The sequence below is a fragment of the Mytilus galloprovincialis genome, chromosome 14 (assembly GCF_965363235.1).
Source record: "Mytilus galloprovincialis chromosome 14, xbMytGall1.hap1.1, whole genome shotgun sequence".
Taxonomy (NCBI): Eukaryota; Metazoa; Mollusca; class Bivalvia; order Mytilida; family Mytilidae; genus Mytilus; species Mytilus galloprovincialis.
This window is the reverse complement of record NC_134851.1, coordinates 12,114,225-12,135,128: the sequence shown is the minus strand read 5'-3', so window position 1 is coordinate 12,135,128 and position 20,904 is coordinate 12,114,225. Positions and strand designations below refer to the sequence as shown.

At 31.1% G+C, this 20,904-nt stretch overlaps 1 protein-coding gene across 1 annotated transcript; it reads right to left on the bottom strand.

Moving 5' to 3' along the window:
• Positions 1 to 730: 730 nt before the first annotated feature.
• LOC143059416 (uncharacterized) lies at positions 731 to 19,459 on the bottom strand. Its single transcript, XM_076232904.1, has 3 exons — positions 18,979 to 19,459; positions 11,379 to 11,588; positions 731 to 1,505 (listed from the first exon to the last, which is right to left on the bottom strand). Exons 1-3 carry the CDS (start codon positions 19,433 to 19,435, stop codon positions 865 to 867), a joined length of 1,308 nt encoding a protein of 435 aa, XP_076089019.1. The 5' UTR covers positions 19,436 to 19,459; the 3' UTR covers positions 731 to 864.
• Positions 19,460 to 20,904: the final 1,445 nt, after the last annotated feature.

Below are 20,904 nucleotides of genomic sequence, written 5' to 3'. Positions count from 1 at the left end.
TGTTTTCTGCATTTGTACATCTAGTACTGTCATGTGATTAAACAAATTGAAATTTAAGCATAAAGAAGTCAGTTTGCTTCTTCTACAAATAGAATTAAAATCAAAATTGAGAAATTGGGAAAAAAGTAAAAAGCAACAGAAAAATGCCATTTCATGAATATTATTTCTATGAGCCTAATTGAAAAGAGACATAAAACAAAATCAATCTATCTCTTACATAAAATAAATATATATATATATATAACATGTTAACTTGATGAAAACTTACAATAACATTTCATCTAGCTTTTAAATTGTTTTACTGACATGACTGATGCTGATAAATGCCTAAAATGGACAAAATGTTTAAATTTGAATAACGATGCATTAACAAACTAGAAAACAAACTTGAACATATTGAAAACATATTCAATAAGCTTTTTTTTTTACATTCTACTGTAGAAGAGCTCAAAGGTATAAAAAAGATGTCTTTTGATGTGTTGTGTAATTAATAGCTCATACAATTTTCTTTTAAGGGCAGTAACTCATGCATATAAGGAGTTGTTCGATTTTTTTTAATTGGACAGTAGGTTGATCCTTACATTCTGAATTTAGCTCTGGAAAATTTAAAGTGACACCAATTAAGTTCAATCTTGGTCTGTATTATGCGGTAATAAGCATTGTGTATAACTTTCATAGCATTAAGTTGAGGCAAACTAAAGTTGGAAATTTAGCAATTTTTCCATTTGTAAAGGAGCTGTTATATTTTTTTCTTGAAAATCTTAATTTTCACTCTTGTGCTTATATCTTATTCTTTTTATTTATGTCATACCAATATGGTGCATATTCCATCAGTTCTATTTTGTTGGTTCTGGTAAATATTTCTCAGTTTGAATTTATAAGTTTACGTTTAAAGGATGATTTTGGGGCTTTAATTTCCTTTATTTCATGATCAAGGAACTTAGTTCTCATTGTAACTTCTTTTTCAATCCTACTCAAACGTTCATGAGTCAAACTAGATGCAAATCCACATGTCAAAGAAAATTTTTCAAGTTCTAATGGGGAAAGATTTGGTTGAACACTTAAGTGATTAATTAGCATCCATAGCTGAAGAACTGCACCCATGTTTAATGTTGCATCACATGGATTGTCTAAATTGTTCCATAAGGGTATTGGATCCCCATCATTTCTTAAGAGAATATCGTTTTCAGTATCATACATGTAAACATCAAAGCATTTATCACTTATTGCAATAGTTGGTATCATTGTAACTATCTGAGGAAAAGACTTGGGTTTTCTAAGCTGAAAGCCTTTCTGATAAAAAGAAAATGTAACTGTTTGTGACACAAACTGGCTAACATTTGTATGCCCCCTTAATAAGTTTGATTCTTTTTTTACTTCAATTAGTTGTTTTTCCTCATCAATATACATCTCCTTTTTCTTTTCTTTAGGCAACACTATACTACAGCTTCCACCAAGGGGAAATACCATTATATCTGGTTTACCATACCATAATAATTCTGAACCTGAAGAAAAAAATCAATTAACTTATTTAATAAAAAAATGTCTTTATTTCATGTTTTTCAATCAGCCAACCATAGCTTACTATAAACATCATGTGTTTCTGTTAAAAGAAGTTGAAGAGACTTGGGACCTTCACCAATAATCTTTAATTCGTGTGACCTTTAATATGCAGTCAAGGTCAAAGGTCACTGAGTGCAAAAAAAAAAGTTACGCTGCAATTTCAAGCTTACATATTAGGAAAACGATCAGACTTTGCTGCATGCCCTCAATAACCCCATCCAACCCATTTTTGGGAGACGTCAATTTAACATTTGGAAAAGGAAGTTGCACATACATCAAAACACACCCTCTGGTGTTGGTTAATAAACATGTCAAGTATTAAGTATAAAATCATAACGGTTATCTAGATATGGAGCGGACACAATCTTCACCACAGGACATGGGGTTGTCAACTGAAACCAAAGTTTTTGACCTTGACCTTTGACCTAGGAAATTGTACATACATCATGACACACCCTCTGGTGTTGGTTAAAATGGATGTCAAGTATAAACTTTGAAATCATAACGGTTCTCAAGATATAGAGCGGACATGATCTTCACCACAGGACAGAGTTGTCAACTGAAACCAAAGTTTTTTACCTTGACCTTTGACCTAGGAAGTTGTACATACATCATGACACACCCTCTGGTGGTGGTTAAAATGGGTGTCAAGTATACACTTTGAAATCATAACGGTTATCTAGATATGGAGCGGACACGATCTTCACCACAGGACATGGGGTTGTCAACTGAAACCAAAGTTTTTGACCTTGACCTTTGACCTAGGAAATTGTACATACATCATGACACACCCTCTGGTGTTGGTTAAAATGGATGTCAAGTATAAACTTTGAAATCATAACGGTTCTGAAGATATAGAGCGGACATGATCTTCACCACAGGACAGAGTTGTCAACTGAAACCAAAGTTTTTTTACCTTGACCTTTGACCTAGGAAGTTGTACATACATCATGACACACCCTCTGGTGGTGGTTAAAATGGGTGTCAAGTATAAACTTTGAAATCATAACGGTTATCTAGATATGGAGCCGACACGATCTTCACCACAGGACATGGGGTTGTCAACTGAAACCAAAGTTTTTGACCTTGACCTTTGACCTAGGAAGTTGTACATACATCATGACACACCTTCTGGTGTTGGTTAAAATGGATGTCAAGTATAAACTTTGAAATCATAACAGTTCTCAAGATATAGAGAGGACATGATCTTCACCACAGGACAGAGTTGTCAACTGAAACCAAAGTTTTTTTACCTTGACCTTTGACCTAGGAAGTTGTACATACATCATGACACGCCCTCTGGTGGTGGTTAATAAACATGTAAAGTATAAAGTATGAAATCATAATGGTTCTCTAAATATGGAGCGGACACAAAGTTAAAGTGTTACGGATGGACGGACAGACAGATGGACGGACAGACAGACTGATCACTATGGGCGACCTGCCTAAAGGCGTGGCCCCAATTAAAACACATGCAAGGGATTGAGTGTTTTAACGCCATGGAGAGTCAAAGAAGACATGACTTGTGCAACGCAAAAATAAAAGTATCAACAGGTACTAGGATAGTTACAGAGGCAGATTTAGGGGGGGGGGGGGGTTGGTTGCTTATATGGGGCTTATATGACCCCTCTTAAATCAGTCAGTGGACCACCACTTATGATAATTTCTGGATCCGCCACTGAGTTAGGAGTTAACCTTATAATAATCATGTCATATATGGACCATTATTTGGTATTCGGCCTTTGGTTTCTTTTTGTATCCTTTTTTATAAGTTCTAAAATTTTAACTTTTATTTTGTGGGTTGTGTTAATTTTTTGGTGTTAGAATAGTATGAATGAAACAATTGAGTTTTTCAAGAAAAAATTAATACATTTTGATTCACCGTTTACGTGACATGAAACCAAACAGGAAACCAATCTTTTATTTTCTTTATTTTGCACAATATAATTCAAAAGGCATAAATAAACACCATTACTAGTGTTACTTGCTTCATGTTAATATTTAAAATCTATTTTCAATGTTATATTAAAGTTTTTTTTAAACCTGACAGGAAACCATAAGAAACCGAAAGCATTTTTTTAGTTTTATTTTATTGCAAAATCTGCTTAAAACATGTAAAATAATCTGAACAGTATACTTTTTCTTAAAATCCATCTTAAATGCAACAGTATTATAAAACTCCTAAATATGTGCTTGTTTTGAAAACAATTAGTACAATTTATTCAGAATTTTCCATATTTTCTTCATTGATACAGGATACCATAATCGTTGTATCTTGATGTTTAAGCCGAAAAAATGTATTTATATTTGGTTATAATTACATTAGGTGTATGTTTCATTATAATACTTTATTTTGATTGGCTAACGGCACATCACTTGTTATTCCGTAAGCAATTGCATCACTCAATAAAACTTTTCATTCATGATAGCACGTGGTCCCACAATAAAGTGCACAGGTGAATAATATACAAAATTTATAAAATTCGTGTTTTCATGATCATAGCTAAAAAATGTAATTATAAGTATTGAATGCTTCTTTTTGTAACTTTATAGTGTTGTAAAAGCGTTGACCGTGCGCACATTTTTTGTATGAAGCGTTTCCGCGCTTCATACAAAATGTACTTCGGTCAACGCTTTAACACCCCAATAAATTTACAAAAAGAAGCATTCAATTCTTAATTGATATTCCAGTTATATACAATTTATTCCAAATCATTGGCAATGTGACATTCTTTAAATCCAGTAAAGAAAAAAACTTTTAACTTGGAATTAAAATCTTTAAAATAGGCACAATGTGATACTTGTGACCTGTACACCATCTACATGGTTTCCACATTTTAACCTACTTTAGTGGGCTAAAATCAATAAAGTACTTCCTTTCAAGACATGCATGGTAAAAGTTTACTTCTCCTTTGACAAGTTTATTGCGTTTCTGATAAGTGTTTGCAGAACATGAATAAAAAATATTAATTAAAAACTGTGACAAAGATGCCAACTTTGTACATTCCAAGTGTAACGGTATATTAACATGTATTTTTTATTAAATTATATTTATTCACCTAAATATCCAGTAATATTTACTGCTGAAGTTAAATCAATCCAATGAGCATTGGTACAATGATAAGAGACGTAATTTCGATTGATTTTTCCAAGGACTCTTCACGTCATTATCGGGAAACGAAGTGTGTTCTAACGTCTGTCAAATATGAAATCGATTTTGTCAAGTCATTGGGCATTTATTTTCACACAGGATCGTATGTAACATTATGCACATAGGAAAAATAACAGACCACCGGCGCAATCTCTTTGACAATTGTATTTTCCTCTTTTAAACAAGACGAAACAAGTCTACAGATTATGTTTGCTACTTCCCGTTGGAAACACAACATGACAAACAATGTTTAGACCTAGTATTTAGTACATCTGGCCGTAATGGCGTTATCACATGTTAGTCACATGTTTCACGTATGACCGGAAATGAGGGTTGCACTAATGACAGGATGATTGCCCGGATAGTGACAGGACGGTTGACCGGACGACATATAAATAGTCATAACTGTTTTGTTATCCGATAGATTTGTTTAATATTTGTAAACCTGAAAGATATTAAACTATATTTTATGAATATAAAAAAAAAGAGGAAAAACAATTATTTTTGAGCAAAAAAAGTTGACCGGACGGTATTCACACTCGCCAATATACGCTAAATATATATTCAACTGGTTGACGACAAGTGTTAATATCTCTTTTGTTTTACAATATTTGTCCATCAAACTCAGGAATCTGTGAGATTTATAAATATATTATACGAAAATATAAACTTTAAAGTAAAAAAGAAAACAAATCTGCAAAAAAAGTTGACAGGACGGTATTCACCCTCGCCGATATACGCTATATATATATTCAACTGGTCGACGACAAGTGTTGATATCTCTTTTGTTTTACAATATTTTATCATGAAATTCAGGAATCTGTGAGAATAATAAATATTGGATACGACAATATAAACTTTATAGTGAAAAAAAAAGTTTGTCTCCAAAAAAAGTTGACCGGACGGTGTTCACATTCGCCGATGTACGCGTTAATTATATTGAACTGATACAAATAAGTGTCAATATCTTATTTGTTTTACAATATTTTTACACGAAACTAAGAAATCTACGAGATCAATAAATACTTGATATGAAAATATAAACTTTATAGTAAATAAAAATGTTTTTCTTCAAAAAAAGATGACCGGACGGAACAAACATTCGCCGTTATATGCCTTAATATAAGTTGGTAGACCCAAGTGTTTATATCTCTTTTATTTTATCAAATTTATGAAATTTATGAAATCTGAGAGATCAATAAGTACTTGATATGAAAATATAAACTTTATATCAAATATGTTAAATGTTGTTCTTTAAAAAAAAAGTTGATCTGAGGGAATTAACATTCGCCGATATTATTATTTGAATATATTGAACTGATCAACACAAGTTTTAATATCTCTTCATTTTTATAATATATCTGTCCATGAAATGAAATAATTTGTGAGATTAAATAAATATTTTACAAGAAAAATAAACTTTAAAGTAAAAACAATGAGCCCAAAATGTTTATGTGAGCGAGTTCACCAATGCATATTAGAAGTAATGATATTTAATCAAATTAATCTAATTTTGACACTTGTTGTAATCACCAATCAAGCCAAATAACATGTCATTAAAGTTTTCACACCTGAGACATCAAATACATTTAATTGAATTACCTTATAATCAGTTGGTAATTAGTATCCAATTAAAGAAGAAATTTTATGAAGTTCAGGATTTCAGATTAACATTTAACTCACCTAATAATAACTATTCAATTGTTCAGTCATTTATGCTCTGACTTTCAACCAGTTCAGATCACACAAATTATATTTCTACTATATTTTGCTTTTAGCATGTCTTTTTAAAGACAATTTTCAATATATATTCATTATTGAACTATTGATATAGATAGATTGATAATTGTGTTACTATATATATTGCTTTATTCAAAAGCATGTCTTTTTAAAGACAGTTGTCAAACATATATTTATAAATACAAAAGTAAACAGATTGATATTAGTGCTACTATATATTGCTTTATTTAAAGGCATGTCTTTTTAAAGACAGTTGTATAGCCATCATATTAGTACAACTTACCAGTAGACAAAATATCAAAATGGACAGTGGGTCTATTGTCTATATGCATACAGATGTATTACATCAAACAGAAATAGTAGATATTTTAACTAAACCTGAAACATCTTGTACGTCGAATGTTCCCCCTTATAAGCCAAAGGCAAACGAAGTTTACTTGTTTCAAACTGGTGCAGATGATTGGAAATGTGACCAATATCTGTGGATAAATAATGGTACAAAATCAGTCACCATTGGTAATGATGTTCTTTTTACAAAATCCGATTACCAAGAACAACAGACAAAACAAACGGTAGAAAAAGACCAGTTGGTTCTTTACAGTTTAAGAAAACTGCATATAGTTTGAAAAGTAACAAAAGCTTAATACTTGTGCATTATGAGGGAGATGAGACGGTATATGTACCCGTTGGCCATGGGGACAGCAAAAAGTCAGATCCCCCTGAGTATACACGCACTGCTCCTTCTGTATTAAGAAAAATAGAGCAAGACATAAGGTCAGGTGAAAAAACTGCCATGGATGTTTACAGAGAAAGCATATCAAATGGTTCAGTTTCTGGTGAACACCAAGGGGTGCTAAATGCTAGAAATGTGAAACAAGTTGAGAACCTAGTAAGGAAAGTCAATGAGGAAGAAAGACTGAGCAAAGATGATATATATATAACCTTTTGCTATTGGCATATCATATGGATGGATTCATCCATGAGGTGACAGTTTTCCCTGATTTGAGTTCAATCATTGCTTTGCCAGAAATGATTTCTATCGTTAACCAGTTACTTGATGTTAACACTGAAGATGATGTTCCGTTTGTTTGTGATAGTGCTAAATGTATTAAAAGGTTTTGTTTCCTGTATTTGCTTTGTGAATGAACCACATTTGTTTTTTGTAATAACGATGTAATTTTGAATTAAAAGGTATATCCTGCTCGAAATTCCCACTTCCACCTCCCCGTTGGTGAGCAGGGGGCAGAATTATTCTGGCAGACGGAAGGGGTCGGTTAACAATTTGTTGCCGCCAATTTTTACCATTTGAACAAATTGAAACAATTTCATTTATTCGATAGTAATATAAACTATTAACTATAAACAAGGATTTCTAACTATACAAATCCTTGCTATAAAGGTTATTATTTCATAAAATATTGCTATTAACAATATTATAACCAAAGAAGAGATATTTTAGTCTTGTGTCGATCAGTTCAATATATTTAAGGCATATATCGATTGAATGTAAAATCCGTCCGGTCAATTTTTTTTTTATTATTTAAATATATAGTTTAATTTTTTCGTATAATATATTTATTCATCTCCAATGTTCATAAATTTCAGGGACAGATATGGTAAAAAAAATAATATTAACACTTATGTCAATCAATTTATTATTATTAAGGCATATATCGTCGAATGTTAGCTGTCCGGTCAACTTTTTTTTTAAGAAAAATATTTTTTTTATCATAGAGTTTATATTTTCATATCATATATTTATTTATCTCGCACATATCTCAGTTTTATGAAAAAATATTGTTTACAAAAAAAAATATTTACCTTTTTTGTCGCTCAGTTCAATATAATCAACGCGTACATCGGCGAGGGTGAATACCGTCCGGTCAACTTTTTTTGCAGATTTTTTTTCTTTTTTACTTTAAAGTTTATATTTTCGTGTAATATACTATTCAATCTCACAGGTTCCTGATTTTCATGGACAAATATTGTAAAACAAAAGAGATATTAACACTTGTCGTCGACCATTTCAATATATATAGCGTATATCGGCGAGGGTGAATACCGTCCGGTCAACTTTTTTTTGAGAAAAACACGTTTTTTTGCAATCAAGTTTATATTTTCGTATAATATATTTATAAATCTCACAGATTCCTGAGTTTCATGGACAAATATTGTAAAACAAAACAGATATTAACACTTGTCGTCTATGACTATTTATATATGTCGTCCGGTCAACCGTCCTGTCACTATCCGGGCAATCGTCCTGTCATTAGTGGTTCCCCGGAAATGATTAGAACTTAAGGACAAAAACAATTTTAATAAATAACTGGACTTCTGTTTCGTGTGAAATGTAACGCATAACGATAACGTCATTTTCTTACTTAATTATTACGAAGATCAAAACAAGAATGTAAATCATCTCTGATTTACCTGTTTGAACATCTCGCGAGAGTTCATATTTGCATATTGTTTTTAAGAATTCTATTACAACAAAGCAGATTACATCATCTAAAATTTGTGTTACGAAATCGGACACAAAAATCACGCCACTGTTCTTACATCTGCTACATAAATACTTATAGTTCTCAGCATTTTCTTCTCACTATTCTTATTGGTCGATGTTCTTTGTTATTTGAAAGCAAAAGTTACGAATTTGCCGGTGACGATTATCTATAAATCAGTCAGCCTTATGCTCTTTGGAAGCAAAAAGTAATGTGAGAAAGGACACAAAAATACGGTTGTAGAATCTTTGAAATTCGTATGTTTCAATTTTTCATCTAGGGAAGAGTAGCATACACTTGAATGTTGATAAAAATAATGGCATCTTCAGATGTAGTTACAACTTTTCTTACAGTAATTCACATTCTATCACTTTTCTATAGTTATAGGAAACGGAGCCCAATAGCAAATTATGGTCTATATCATGTACATGTATATCATGTATATAGATAAAGCAATCTCTATATATAAAAAAAAATAAACGTGATATGTGTATTAATATTGTTCAATGACTGATGAAATTTAACAAAGTTTAACCTGAATATTTCATGTCCTTCTCGTAATCATGTAGATGATTTTGTCATCATAGAGCTTCAGAATCATTTAAAATTACTCATAAAGAAATACATGAAATACAAATGACACAAATAGTTTCTAAGTTTTGAAAAATATTTTTTACTGCTCTCAGGTTTTCTTGTCTATGTAAGGCCACACCAATTTAATTTCTTGTTCTACGGATTTTTGGACTTCAAAATTTGGGGCGAGCGAGCGATTTGAAAATTTAAATAAAAAAATATTTAATTTGCAAATTTTTGAGGCGAAGCTTGAAAAGTAGAGGCGAGCGATTATAATTTTTTTTTGTAAACATAAAATAGTAGGTTTTGACAATATTAAAGCTTGATTTATCACTTGTACTTTGACATTTCTTTAATTTCTGAAGTATTTTTTCCCTGTTCACCAAGAAATAATTAAATCTGGTCTATGTATGACATGTATGTGTGACTGACAATGAGACAATTCTCCATCCAAGTCATAATCAGTTTGGGGAGAACCCCTTAATGTTATAAATATCCCTTTTACATGTTTTATGAGGGATCAATATAAGTTATAATATATTTGTTTGTACAAAAGAGCTCATATTTTCTCAAAGAACTATATATCTATCTGGTATTAAATGGTCAAAACATGTCCAAGAATTTTGTAATATTCCTGGACTTTAACCATGTTAACACATTTACTTTAACAGTTTAATATTATTCAAAATAAGTGGACCACTCTTTTAGAAAAAGTTGTTTAAAATATGATGTAACTCTCCTCTTTTTGGGTACAAAATTCTATGTTTTCAAAGGTTTTGTATAGAAGAACTATACAAATCCTTGGTATTTCTATTTTCTTTTCTACATCAGTAAAATGACCCCTTGTCCATGTTGTCTGAGGGAGGGTTGTTCTCAACCTGATATAAATAACAAACACAGGTCAAAGTACGGCCTTTTACACAGGGCTTTGATACAGACCAAACAGCAAGCTATAAAGGACCCAAAATTATTAGCGTACACAATTCGAACAGGAAAACCAACGATCTAATTTATATATCATGTACATCCAAATGGGAAAAATTATACCAATGAACAACATTACCAAACGATAACTGCTGAACGACAGGCCCCTCAATCAATCAGGACAGGTGCATAAACATGCAGAGGCTATGGATAGTTTTGTTTCGCCAGCATACAATATAATTGCAGTTGAAGGCAAACCTTCAGAAGTTCTTTGTACTTTATTCTAACAACGACATGTTTTGATAGGGAATATAAGTAAGGGGGAAAGTAACCAATTTTTTGTTCTTTAATCCGGTATTTCCGCTGATATAGATTTACAAATCCTTGATCGGAGCACTCCCGCTTTGGATAAGTAGGTTTCATGCTGAAACAAATATTCTCACAGATATTTACAAAGTGTGCTGGGGTGCTTTTATGTTTAAAATCGTTATATACAGGTTAGACTGTGATTTTAAAAACAAATGTTGATATCTTTTTATAATGTTTACAAAAAAAAACGGTGCGGGAAATGGACATGATTACATTTCCGGATGCGGGAAGCGGGAATATAAAAAAAATAAAAAAATTTTGTTTTGAAAAAAATAGGTGCGGGCGGGTCCGTCGAACAAGGAATCAAATTGGTGTGGCCTAATGGCCCCTTACAAATAAAAATCCTACCTCCCTACCCAAACAGCAAGGCATGGGTAGGCAAAATTAAAGGTGGCCTTAGCTTAAACCCTTACTTTTCATTCACATTTCGCTTGTGAAGCTGAGACCCACTAGTACTAGTACATTTGTACTCTTATTCAATTCTGAGAAGAATATTTTGTTTATAATTAATACTATACATCATTTGTTCATGTACGCCATAAAAAATACTATTTTACCTATTCCAGAATTACCATACCATATCTTGTCACCACATTGATCTGCACAAGGACATAACTCAAATTTCTTAAAATGGTCATTAGTAATGAAGTACGTATTTCCTGGAGTGGTAGCAACAAGTCTTGAAAATAAATGGTTTGCTAATAGCACAGTAATTTTTCTCTCTTCATTGGTTTCAAGAACAGACCTAAGGCATCTCTCATGATGTTCTGTAATATAAATAATATTTACATGTATATTAACATCATGACTATTAGGTACTCTTTTTGTAAATGTACATGTATGTTAGACTATTTTCATATATATATACAGACTTTTGACTCTGTAGTTTATAATTTATTGACAGGTTGCCTACTCTGCAGTAGCCTAGGACATTTGGATAATCATTTATCATGTTCATTAGTAAATTCAACCTTTTTCTTTGATTTGTAATATTTTTCTTATCTGTATATTAAAAACTACATGTAATAGTTTCTAGTATTTGTCAATAGCACTGGAAAATCAGTTTTTTTCTTCAAAATTTAAACTTCAAAACTAAAAGTGATCTGTTTTACATTTTTTACAAGTTTGGACCCCAATTGCAACCGAATTTAAAACTGTGCCTAAAACAAAAATCTGATATATATATATAATTATATGCTAAGATTCAGCATATCAAACATTTTGTCAAATACATGAAATAACCACCAGAATTCATTTTTGTTAAAATCAAACTTAAAGTTTAATTATGTATACTTTGGACATTAACATGTTAAATGCGGACCAGTTAACGTTTGAAAAACGGGCCAACAATCAAAACTTTAAAACACAGTTAGATTGCAATCATGCACAGAAAAGACAAATGAAAGAACACCAATCAATCAAGATCAAAAAATCTGAATACATGTACAGATTCAGCATATCAAAGAACCCCAACAATTCATTTTTTTTTTAAATGGAACAAAGTTTAATTTTGGACCCTTTAATTTAGACCTCAACACTTAACATGCTGAATTGTTTTCAGAAAATGTCTTAATTTTTGTGTATTTGCAAAAATATGCAAATGAGCTTCACACTTACAGGTTATTTAAATCAAATTATTGTACAGAAAAATATTTAAGTATTACTATGCCCAGTAAATATAGAAGTGCATATATGCTAAATTTAGAGCAGGTGTTGCTCCGATTAAAATTGAAACTGGCAAATATGAAGGTATAAGATGTAAATGAAAGGTTATGTTTTAATTGTAGAAAAAATGATTTGAATATAATTGAAGATGAAAAACATGTTTTATTATAATGCCCAGAATATGGAGATCTGTGAACGATATTTTTTAACAGTGTATGTAATATATAGAAAGTAGTTTTAGTAATTTAAGTAATGAAGAAAAGTTTTTATTTATGTTTCATGATGATAGAGTTTGTTATTTTACAGCCAAAATCTGCCATGAAGTACTTTTTAAGAGAAATTGTATTTTATACTCGTAATAAGTTTTTATAATGTTGTTTGTTTTCTTTTGTATAAGTGTTTTTAATAGTATCGTGTGTTATGCTAAGATATATTGATATATATATGTAATACATGTAGATGTAATATAAATGTATTTTAATCTGTATTTTTACAGTCTCTCATAACTCTTTTTAGAGTGGGTCTTTTATAAATTGTTAATATTATATTGTGTTGTATATCAAATGTTTTAAAGAGGTGAGACTCTTATAAATTATTTGTTTGTTTGTTTGTTTGTGATTAAATAGTTGAAACAGCATAGGTTTCTGACACAGAATGAATGTGGTCTAATGAACTTAAAAAAAAAATTTGCTTTTGAGCAATTCACTATGCTGTTGAACATGTTGAACATGTTGAATATAAATCCTCTCAAACAAATGTTTGAAGAAATTTTCTTTTTATTTATGAAATCTGAAATGAAAAAAATTGACCCCACCCCATTTTTTCTTCACATCCCCCTTTCCCTTATTTCAAAACTGATCTGAATTCAAATTTCTAATAAAGTTTGCAACAATAACTACTCATTTAAATACATCATAATATATTAAAATGTAAAAAAAGTGCTTGTTATAACTGACAATGACTGAATGGTAAAGATTGTTTTAATCTATCAGTTGGTAGTAAAAGTGAATATACATTGTATATTGTATAAAACAATGATTTAAGTTGATTCAACTACTATTCTGGACAAAGAAAGATAACTCCAATTGAAATCCAATTGGAATTTCTTGCTATTGCACAATAATGTGCAATTAGATATTTCTTGCTATTGTGCAATACTGTGCAATTGAAAATATTTGCTATTGCACAATACTGTGCAATTGAAGATTTCTTGCTATAGCACAATACTGTGCAATTGAAAATTTCTTGCTATTGCTGAATTTATAACTGTGCAATTGAAAATTTCTTGCTTTTGCACAATACTTAATATAATAATTTTGGATCCTGATTTGGACCAACTTGAAAACTGGGCCCTATTCAAAAATCTAAGTACATGTTTAGATTCAGCATACCAAAGAGGCCCAAGAATTCATTTTTTGTTAAAATCAAACTTAGTTTAATTTTGGACCATTTGGCAATGTTTGGACTGTAATTTAGACCAGTTTTAAAACGGGACAAAAAAATTAAGTATCTACATACACAGTTAGATTTGGCATATCAAATTAAAGAACCCCAATTATTCAACTTTTGATGAAATCAAACAAAGTTTAATTTTGAACCCCGATTTGGGTCAACTTGAAAACTGGGCCAATAATAAAAAATTTGTAAGGGTTCCGTGGAACCCAGTGTCTCGCCTATTTTTTCTGTAAATCGCAGGCTCAACAACAATGAGGAAAAAAATCAATAAAAATATTCCTCTTGTTACTATTTTATGATTGTAAGAAAATCTAAGTCCATTTAAAAATAAAATATGGAAAAAATGGATTTATTTATTTACAAAATTTACTTCTGGATACTATCTTATGATCATAAACAAGCTTCTGTCCAAGTTTGGTACAAACCCAGGATAGTTTGAGAAAGTTATTAAAATTCTAAAAACTTTAACCACAGAGTGAATGTAATGTTTCCCCGCAGAAAAAACTAAGTCCATTTATAAGAAAAATACGGAATAAATGGAATTTTATTTTTACAAAATTTACTTCTGGATATTATCTTATGATCATAAACAAGCTTCTGTTCAAGTGTGGTACAAACCCAGGATAGTTTGAGAAAGTTATTAATATTCTAAAAACTTTAACCACAGAGTGAATGTTTTGTTTCCCAGCAGAAAAAACTAAGTCCATTTATCATGTTTATAGTAAAATACGGAAAAAATGGAATTTTATTTTTACAAAATTTACTTCTGGATACTACATGTATCTTATGATCATAAACAAGCTTCTGTCAAAGTTTGGTAGAAATCCAGTACAGTTTAAGAAAGTTCTTTAAATTTCAAAAACTTTAACCACAGAGTGAATATTTGTTGACGCCGCCGACGACGCTGACGCCGACGGAATGTAGGATCGCTTAGTCTCGCTTTTTCGACTAAAGTCGAAGGCTCGACAAAAATCTAAGTACATTTTTAGATTCAGCTTATCAAAGAACCCCAAGGATTCAATTTTTGTTAAAATCAAACTAAGTTTAATTTTGGACCCTTTGGACCTTTATGTAGACCAATTTGAAAACGGGACCAAAAATTAAGAATCTACATACACAGTTAGATTGGGCATATCAAAGAACCCCAATTATTCAATTTTTGATGAAATCAAACAAAATTTAATGTTGGACCCTTTGGGCCCTTTATTCCTAAACTGTTGGGACCAAAACTCCCAAAATCAATACAAACCTTCCTTTTATGGTCATAAACCTTATGTTTACATTTCATAGATTTCTATTTATAAATATTAAAGTTATGGTGCGAAAACCAAGAAAAATGCTTATTTGGGTCCCTTTTTGGCCCCTAATTCATAAACTGTTGGAATCAAAACTCCCAAAATCAATCCCAACCTTTCTTTTGTGGTCATAAATCTTGTGTCAACATTTCATAGATTTCAATTTACTCATTTACTTAAACTAAAGTTATAGTGCGAAAACCAAGAAAATGCTTATTTGGGCCCTTTTTGGCCCCTCATTCCTAAAATGTTGGGACCAAAACCCCCAAAATCAATCCCAACCTTCCTTTTGTAGTCATAAACCTTGTGTTAAAATTTCATAGATTTCTATTGACTTTTACTAAAGTTAGAGTGCGAAAACTAAAAGTATTCGGACGACACGACGACGCCAACGTGATAGAAATATACGACGAACATTTTTTCAAATTTTGCGGTCGTATGAAAACTGAACTGTTTAAAAAATCTTTTGCTTATTCTGGATCAGTTTTATGGAACGGACTACCTTATGAAATGCGTAAAGTGCAAAACACTTATTCTTTTAAACAAATTATAAAACAATACTTGAGACAGTCCCAATATTCAGTCTGAAATGATTGCAACTATTACTCTTAGAATGTATGATTTTAATGATTTGTATATACAATGTATATACCAGGTCTATTTACTACATGTGATCTGTAACTGTTTTACATCTTTTAATCATGGTACATGTACATTGAACTATTATGTCTTTACAATTGTGTTTATATGTTGTATGTTTGCTTTTTTCTCTTATTATTATCATTTTGTTTTTACTTGTATTGCATACATTGTACATGTATATGAGGGTCTCAGGGAAGATTAGTGATTGTAACTAACTGTGTTTACCCTCTTTAAAGAAAGAATTTATTATTATTATTATTATTGTCTGGAAACTATAAAAATGCTAGTTTTTTGCCCCTTATTCCTGAACGTTTGGGGTCTTTCCCAGCCTTCCCTTTATGATATGGAACCTTGTGGTACAATTTCAGAAAGATCCATACAATTACACACAAGTTATTGTCCATAAACTACAAAAAATGCTGGTTTTATGCCCCTAATTCCTACACTGTTGGTACCAGTACAAAAATCAATCCCAACATTCCTTTAATTTGTGGTACTGAATCTTCTGGTTAAAATTTTTAAGAGATCTTTTCACTTAAACTAAAGTTATTGTCCAAAAACTTTGACATCATATCATGGTGCATATAGCATTATACGATGCAAATTTATATTTTTTAGGGGTCGTGTAAAAACTGCAAAATTTCCTTAAAATAACCATTTTAGTGGCAGCAACCCAACAAAGAGTTGTTCCCTTTGATTTAGAGCTGATAGATCTTGACCTGTTGAACATTTTTACCCCTTGTCAGATTTGCTCTATAAATGCCTTTTTTTTTCTTTTTTTTTTAGCCAAAAACTGCATTTGACCCCTATTTTCTATTTTTTAGCCATGGTGGCCATGTTTTTCAATGGATCAAAATTTTGGATACAATTTGTAAACTACATGTAGATACCCTAAGGAACATTCACTTTAAGTTTAGAGGTACATGTATTTCATGTATTTGGCCCAGTAGTTTCAGAGAAGTGGGTACAAGTCAAATCGGCACCTGGTCAATTCGGCACCCATAGAAAAAGTCAAATCGGCACCTGGTTAAATCGGCATCTGGTCAAATCGGCACCTATTTAAAGTCAATTCAGCATCCAATATTATTTGATATAATATATGGGACTGGGACTATTATGCTAAGTTAGTAATTTAAGTATACTAGCATAATAGTTCCAGATATATAAATGATTCTAAAAATGTATAAATTTGATCATGATCTATTTTGGGGGTTGGATTTTATCATGCATTACATGTTAAAAAGCATCACGCAGTAAAAATACAAAAGTTTATAATCATTAAAAGTTTTCTCAACATTAGGTGACTGATGTTTTGATAAGTTTTCTAAAAGATTCAATTAATTAATAACTTTAATCAAGTACATTGTGAAAACACAATGAAACACCGGCTTTTGTTTCGCATATATTTGTCATATTTTCACAACTATATGATACAATCTAATAGTGAGAATTAATACAAAAACATTATTAGACCTCAAAAAGACTTTTTATGGATACATGTGGTATCAGGAGAAAATTATAATTAGAATTTAAACCATTACATGTACGTATCCTCATTTCTATTGTGAGGACAAGGATAATAGCATGAAATGTTAGGTTCTATATAAATTTGATTAAAGATTGAACTAGAACATTTTTAAAGATAAACTTGTATCACTTGGTTTAAGAAAATGTGTGTCAAAAACTTATAACTTGTACAGAAAGTTACATCTTGTACACAACATATATATTAAACAAATTTTACATGGGTGCCGAAATTAACTACATCAAGTGCCGATTTAACCAGGTGCCAATTTGACTAGGTGCAGTTTCACTATACTACATTGTACTAGATGCCGATTTGACCAAGTGCCGATTTAACCAGGTGCCGATTTGACAAGATTTCGTCAAATCGGAGAAGAGATACTGGAAATAGTTTACAATGACAACAGACTTGTAATGTACAACAGGGGACGGCAAGTATTGTCTTAAAGCTCTAACATGTCTAATGGTGCTCTAATAGCCCTTTGCATTTTGAATTAAACCCCACTTCATTGAAATACAAATTGCTTAAAAAAAAAAGACTAAAATAATTACAAGAACGATTCTATTTGTGTAACACCATGATTTATGAACTGTCACTAACATGACTAACATTGCTGATACTACGAAATCCGGTTTTGGTAATGCACTATATCACCGGCCTCAACAGTCAGGGGTACTACTTGTACAAGTGTATTTTATTTACTTGAAGAAGTAAAAAAAAATATACACATATAAGTAAATTTGTAGGATACTTATACAAGTGAATTTTATTTACTTGTATAGGTAAAAAAAAAATTGGCTTAGTTATGTCCCTTAGGCATTCAGAATTTTTTACTTGTATAAGTAAAAAAATCATCCTTTCTTCTTTTCTTTAATTCTTAAGATTTCTTTGCTCTAATAGAACTTTAAATTGTGTAACTTTTACAGATGTCTTTACTAATCATTTATGATTTAAGTGTAATTTCATGGACAATGAAAATCGCATTTGTCTGTTATCTTCATAACACTGCTCATTTACAAGCCCCAAAGGAGCAATTTTGGATTGCCTTGCACAAATATACAAGATCTTTGCTCAATCAGTTTCTTTGATGAATTAATAAGATGAAACATTGAACTTTAATGAAAAAATTTGAGCAAACCTGGGAAAAATCATTAAAGGCATGATTTTACATCTCAAAACTTGAGGATTTTTGTGGGATTGTAAGAAAAATTTACTTATACAAGTAAATTTTTTAGAAAATTAAGGGGAGATTATTCAAACATTATTTATTTACTTATATGTGTATATTTTTTTTCACTTCTTCAAGTAAATAAAATACACTTGTACAAGTAGTACCCCTGACTGCTCAAGGACACTGCTACTGGGGACTCCACTGTATTATGTTTACCTACCCTCTCTGTTCTGCCAACTTTTCATGAAGCAAATGTGTTAGATTTGGTCATTTTGAAAAGAGAAAAAAACAATATCATGAATATCTTGCCCTCAGATTAGACACAAATCTTTACTTAAACATGTTAAAGTTGCTATATGAAGACAAATACCATTCCACATGGTGATGAATATCTCATTATTTACCTTTTTGAACCAAAAAACCACGGACAAAAGACTCAATGGGAAACTGCAATATATCATCGTTGATGAATTCAAGTTTATTTTCTTCATTTTTATATTTTCTTTCCAAACTCTCGAATGCCTTATGATATAATGCACTGAATTTTAAAGAACTGGTAAAAACATTTCCATTTTCTAGCTCCATTTTAGTTACCGATGATGGGTCCCTTACACACCCGTCAACATCTTCTAAATATTGTACAATGTCTACATTAGCATTCGAAAATTTGTTTCCAAGTACATATCCTCTTATGCGATATGGAACAAAATCAATGTCATTGGATTTAGCTTGTTCTAAAGCTTCTTCGATATATCCACGGCAAGCTAAAAAACTACAATTGCGATATGTGGATTTTTTTATCCAATTGAGTTTGATATAGGATAATAGACGTGATGTAGAACCTTTCACAGGGGATGCCATGTTCTTACTTGGAACACCTCATATCTTTTCATTTACAGTGTTTGTAATTTCCGGTCTCACTAATTAGCGACAACAAGAATGTTAGCGACAAGAAGCGTCAACAAGCGACAAGAAGCGACAAGAAGAATTATTTTAGCGACAAGAAGCGACAAGAAACTATTTAGCGACAAGAAAACATATTTTTTTAATTAAAATTAATTATTGCAATAAATATTAAAAGAATATGCAAAAGAAAATAACTTTCAAATTTATGCTAGATTGACTGGACTAAACATGGAGACTTTGAGCTATTAAGGGCATACGATACAGTTTTGATCCTGTATTTACAGTTTGATGAAAATTTTCATATAGGCTAGTTTTTGCCTGCTTAAATCAAATATGTAATAAAAAATATACCTTCATGTGCTACTTTTTGAGTTAAATGAGGTCGAAATTTTGTATATTTCCTCAAAATTCGGATTTGTGGCCGTATTTTCTCTTTCGAAAGCCAGCCATAACTTTTTTGTTTTAAAAGATAAACACAAATTGTTTTTTGTTAGATAATTTTTAATTTTTGTATTTTAAAAGTATCCTAAAAAAATATGCATTTTTTATTCAGAAATAACTCATATTTATCAAATGGTCATGAATTAAGAAAAAATCGTATTTTTTTGCTGTATATTTATTAAAATTAAAAAAATTCCTCTATTTACAGTTTTATAAAATTTGGTCCACATAATCTCCCTGCAAAATGAAACAAAATGTCGTTTTAAAAAATAGGGGTCCATGCACTCGTTTTCAAATTAACATTGCCAAGAATCTGTCCGGTTTAAGGGAGATAACTCAATTTGATGACAATTATTTGTATCGACAAGGACGATAATACATCCTCGCTCCACATGGGGTTACTAGATAATTTGACAATTGCGATAAGACGCACATTTAAGGGGTTGAACACCCGCTGGTCTGTAAGATAACTTCAGTGAAAACCAATACCAGATGTTATCGCTAAAATAATTTTGATTCATGTTTTCTAATTTTTGGTTCAATTTGTAAAATTAATTGAAGGCCGGAGTTCCGATCTTTGTTGAAACCGGGGACTACTGAATTAGTTTCGTAGTCCTAGTTAAAACATTAAAACGGCGCAAGATGTTTGACCCAAATTGGTAAATGAAAAATGCATATAAATAAATTATATTTTCTTATTCAAAATGGATTGATCATCAAACTGACTGAAATGTATTTGAAATTTTAGTTCAAGTAACACAATTGGCCGAAATGTCGTTGTCTTACGAGTCTTTATTTTTTTTTATGTGTATTTATATAACAGGTACCTTGAGAATTCAGAATGTCTGTCGTTTAATTCAATTTTAAAATTCATTGACAGTTAATAATTATTAAATGTACACTCACTTTGAGCATGGAAGTAATATTACTTCTATGCTTTGAGTGAGGATAACAGCACAATTCCGCGAGTTCTGATTTGTTTT

What these genes read in the sequence shown, in the direction of transcription:
- LOC143059416 (XM_076232904.1), bottom strand. Translation starts at nt 19,435, where the DNA reads ATGGCATCCCCTGTGAAAGGTTCTACATCACGTCTATTATCCTATATC. An exon ending in TGGTTTTTTGGTTCAAAAAG is followed by an intron (nt 11,589 to 18,978) that starts GTAAATAATGAG and finishes TTTATATTACAG; the next exon opens with AACATCATGAGAGATGCCTT. An exon ending in GTATGGTAATTCTGGAATAG is followed by an intron (nt 1,506 to 11,378) that starts GTAAAATAGTAT and finishes TTTTTTCTTCAG; the next exon opens with GTTCAGAATTATTATGGTAT.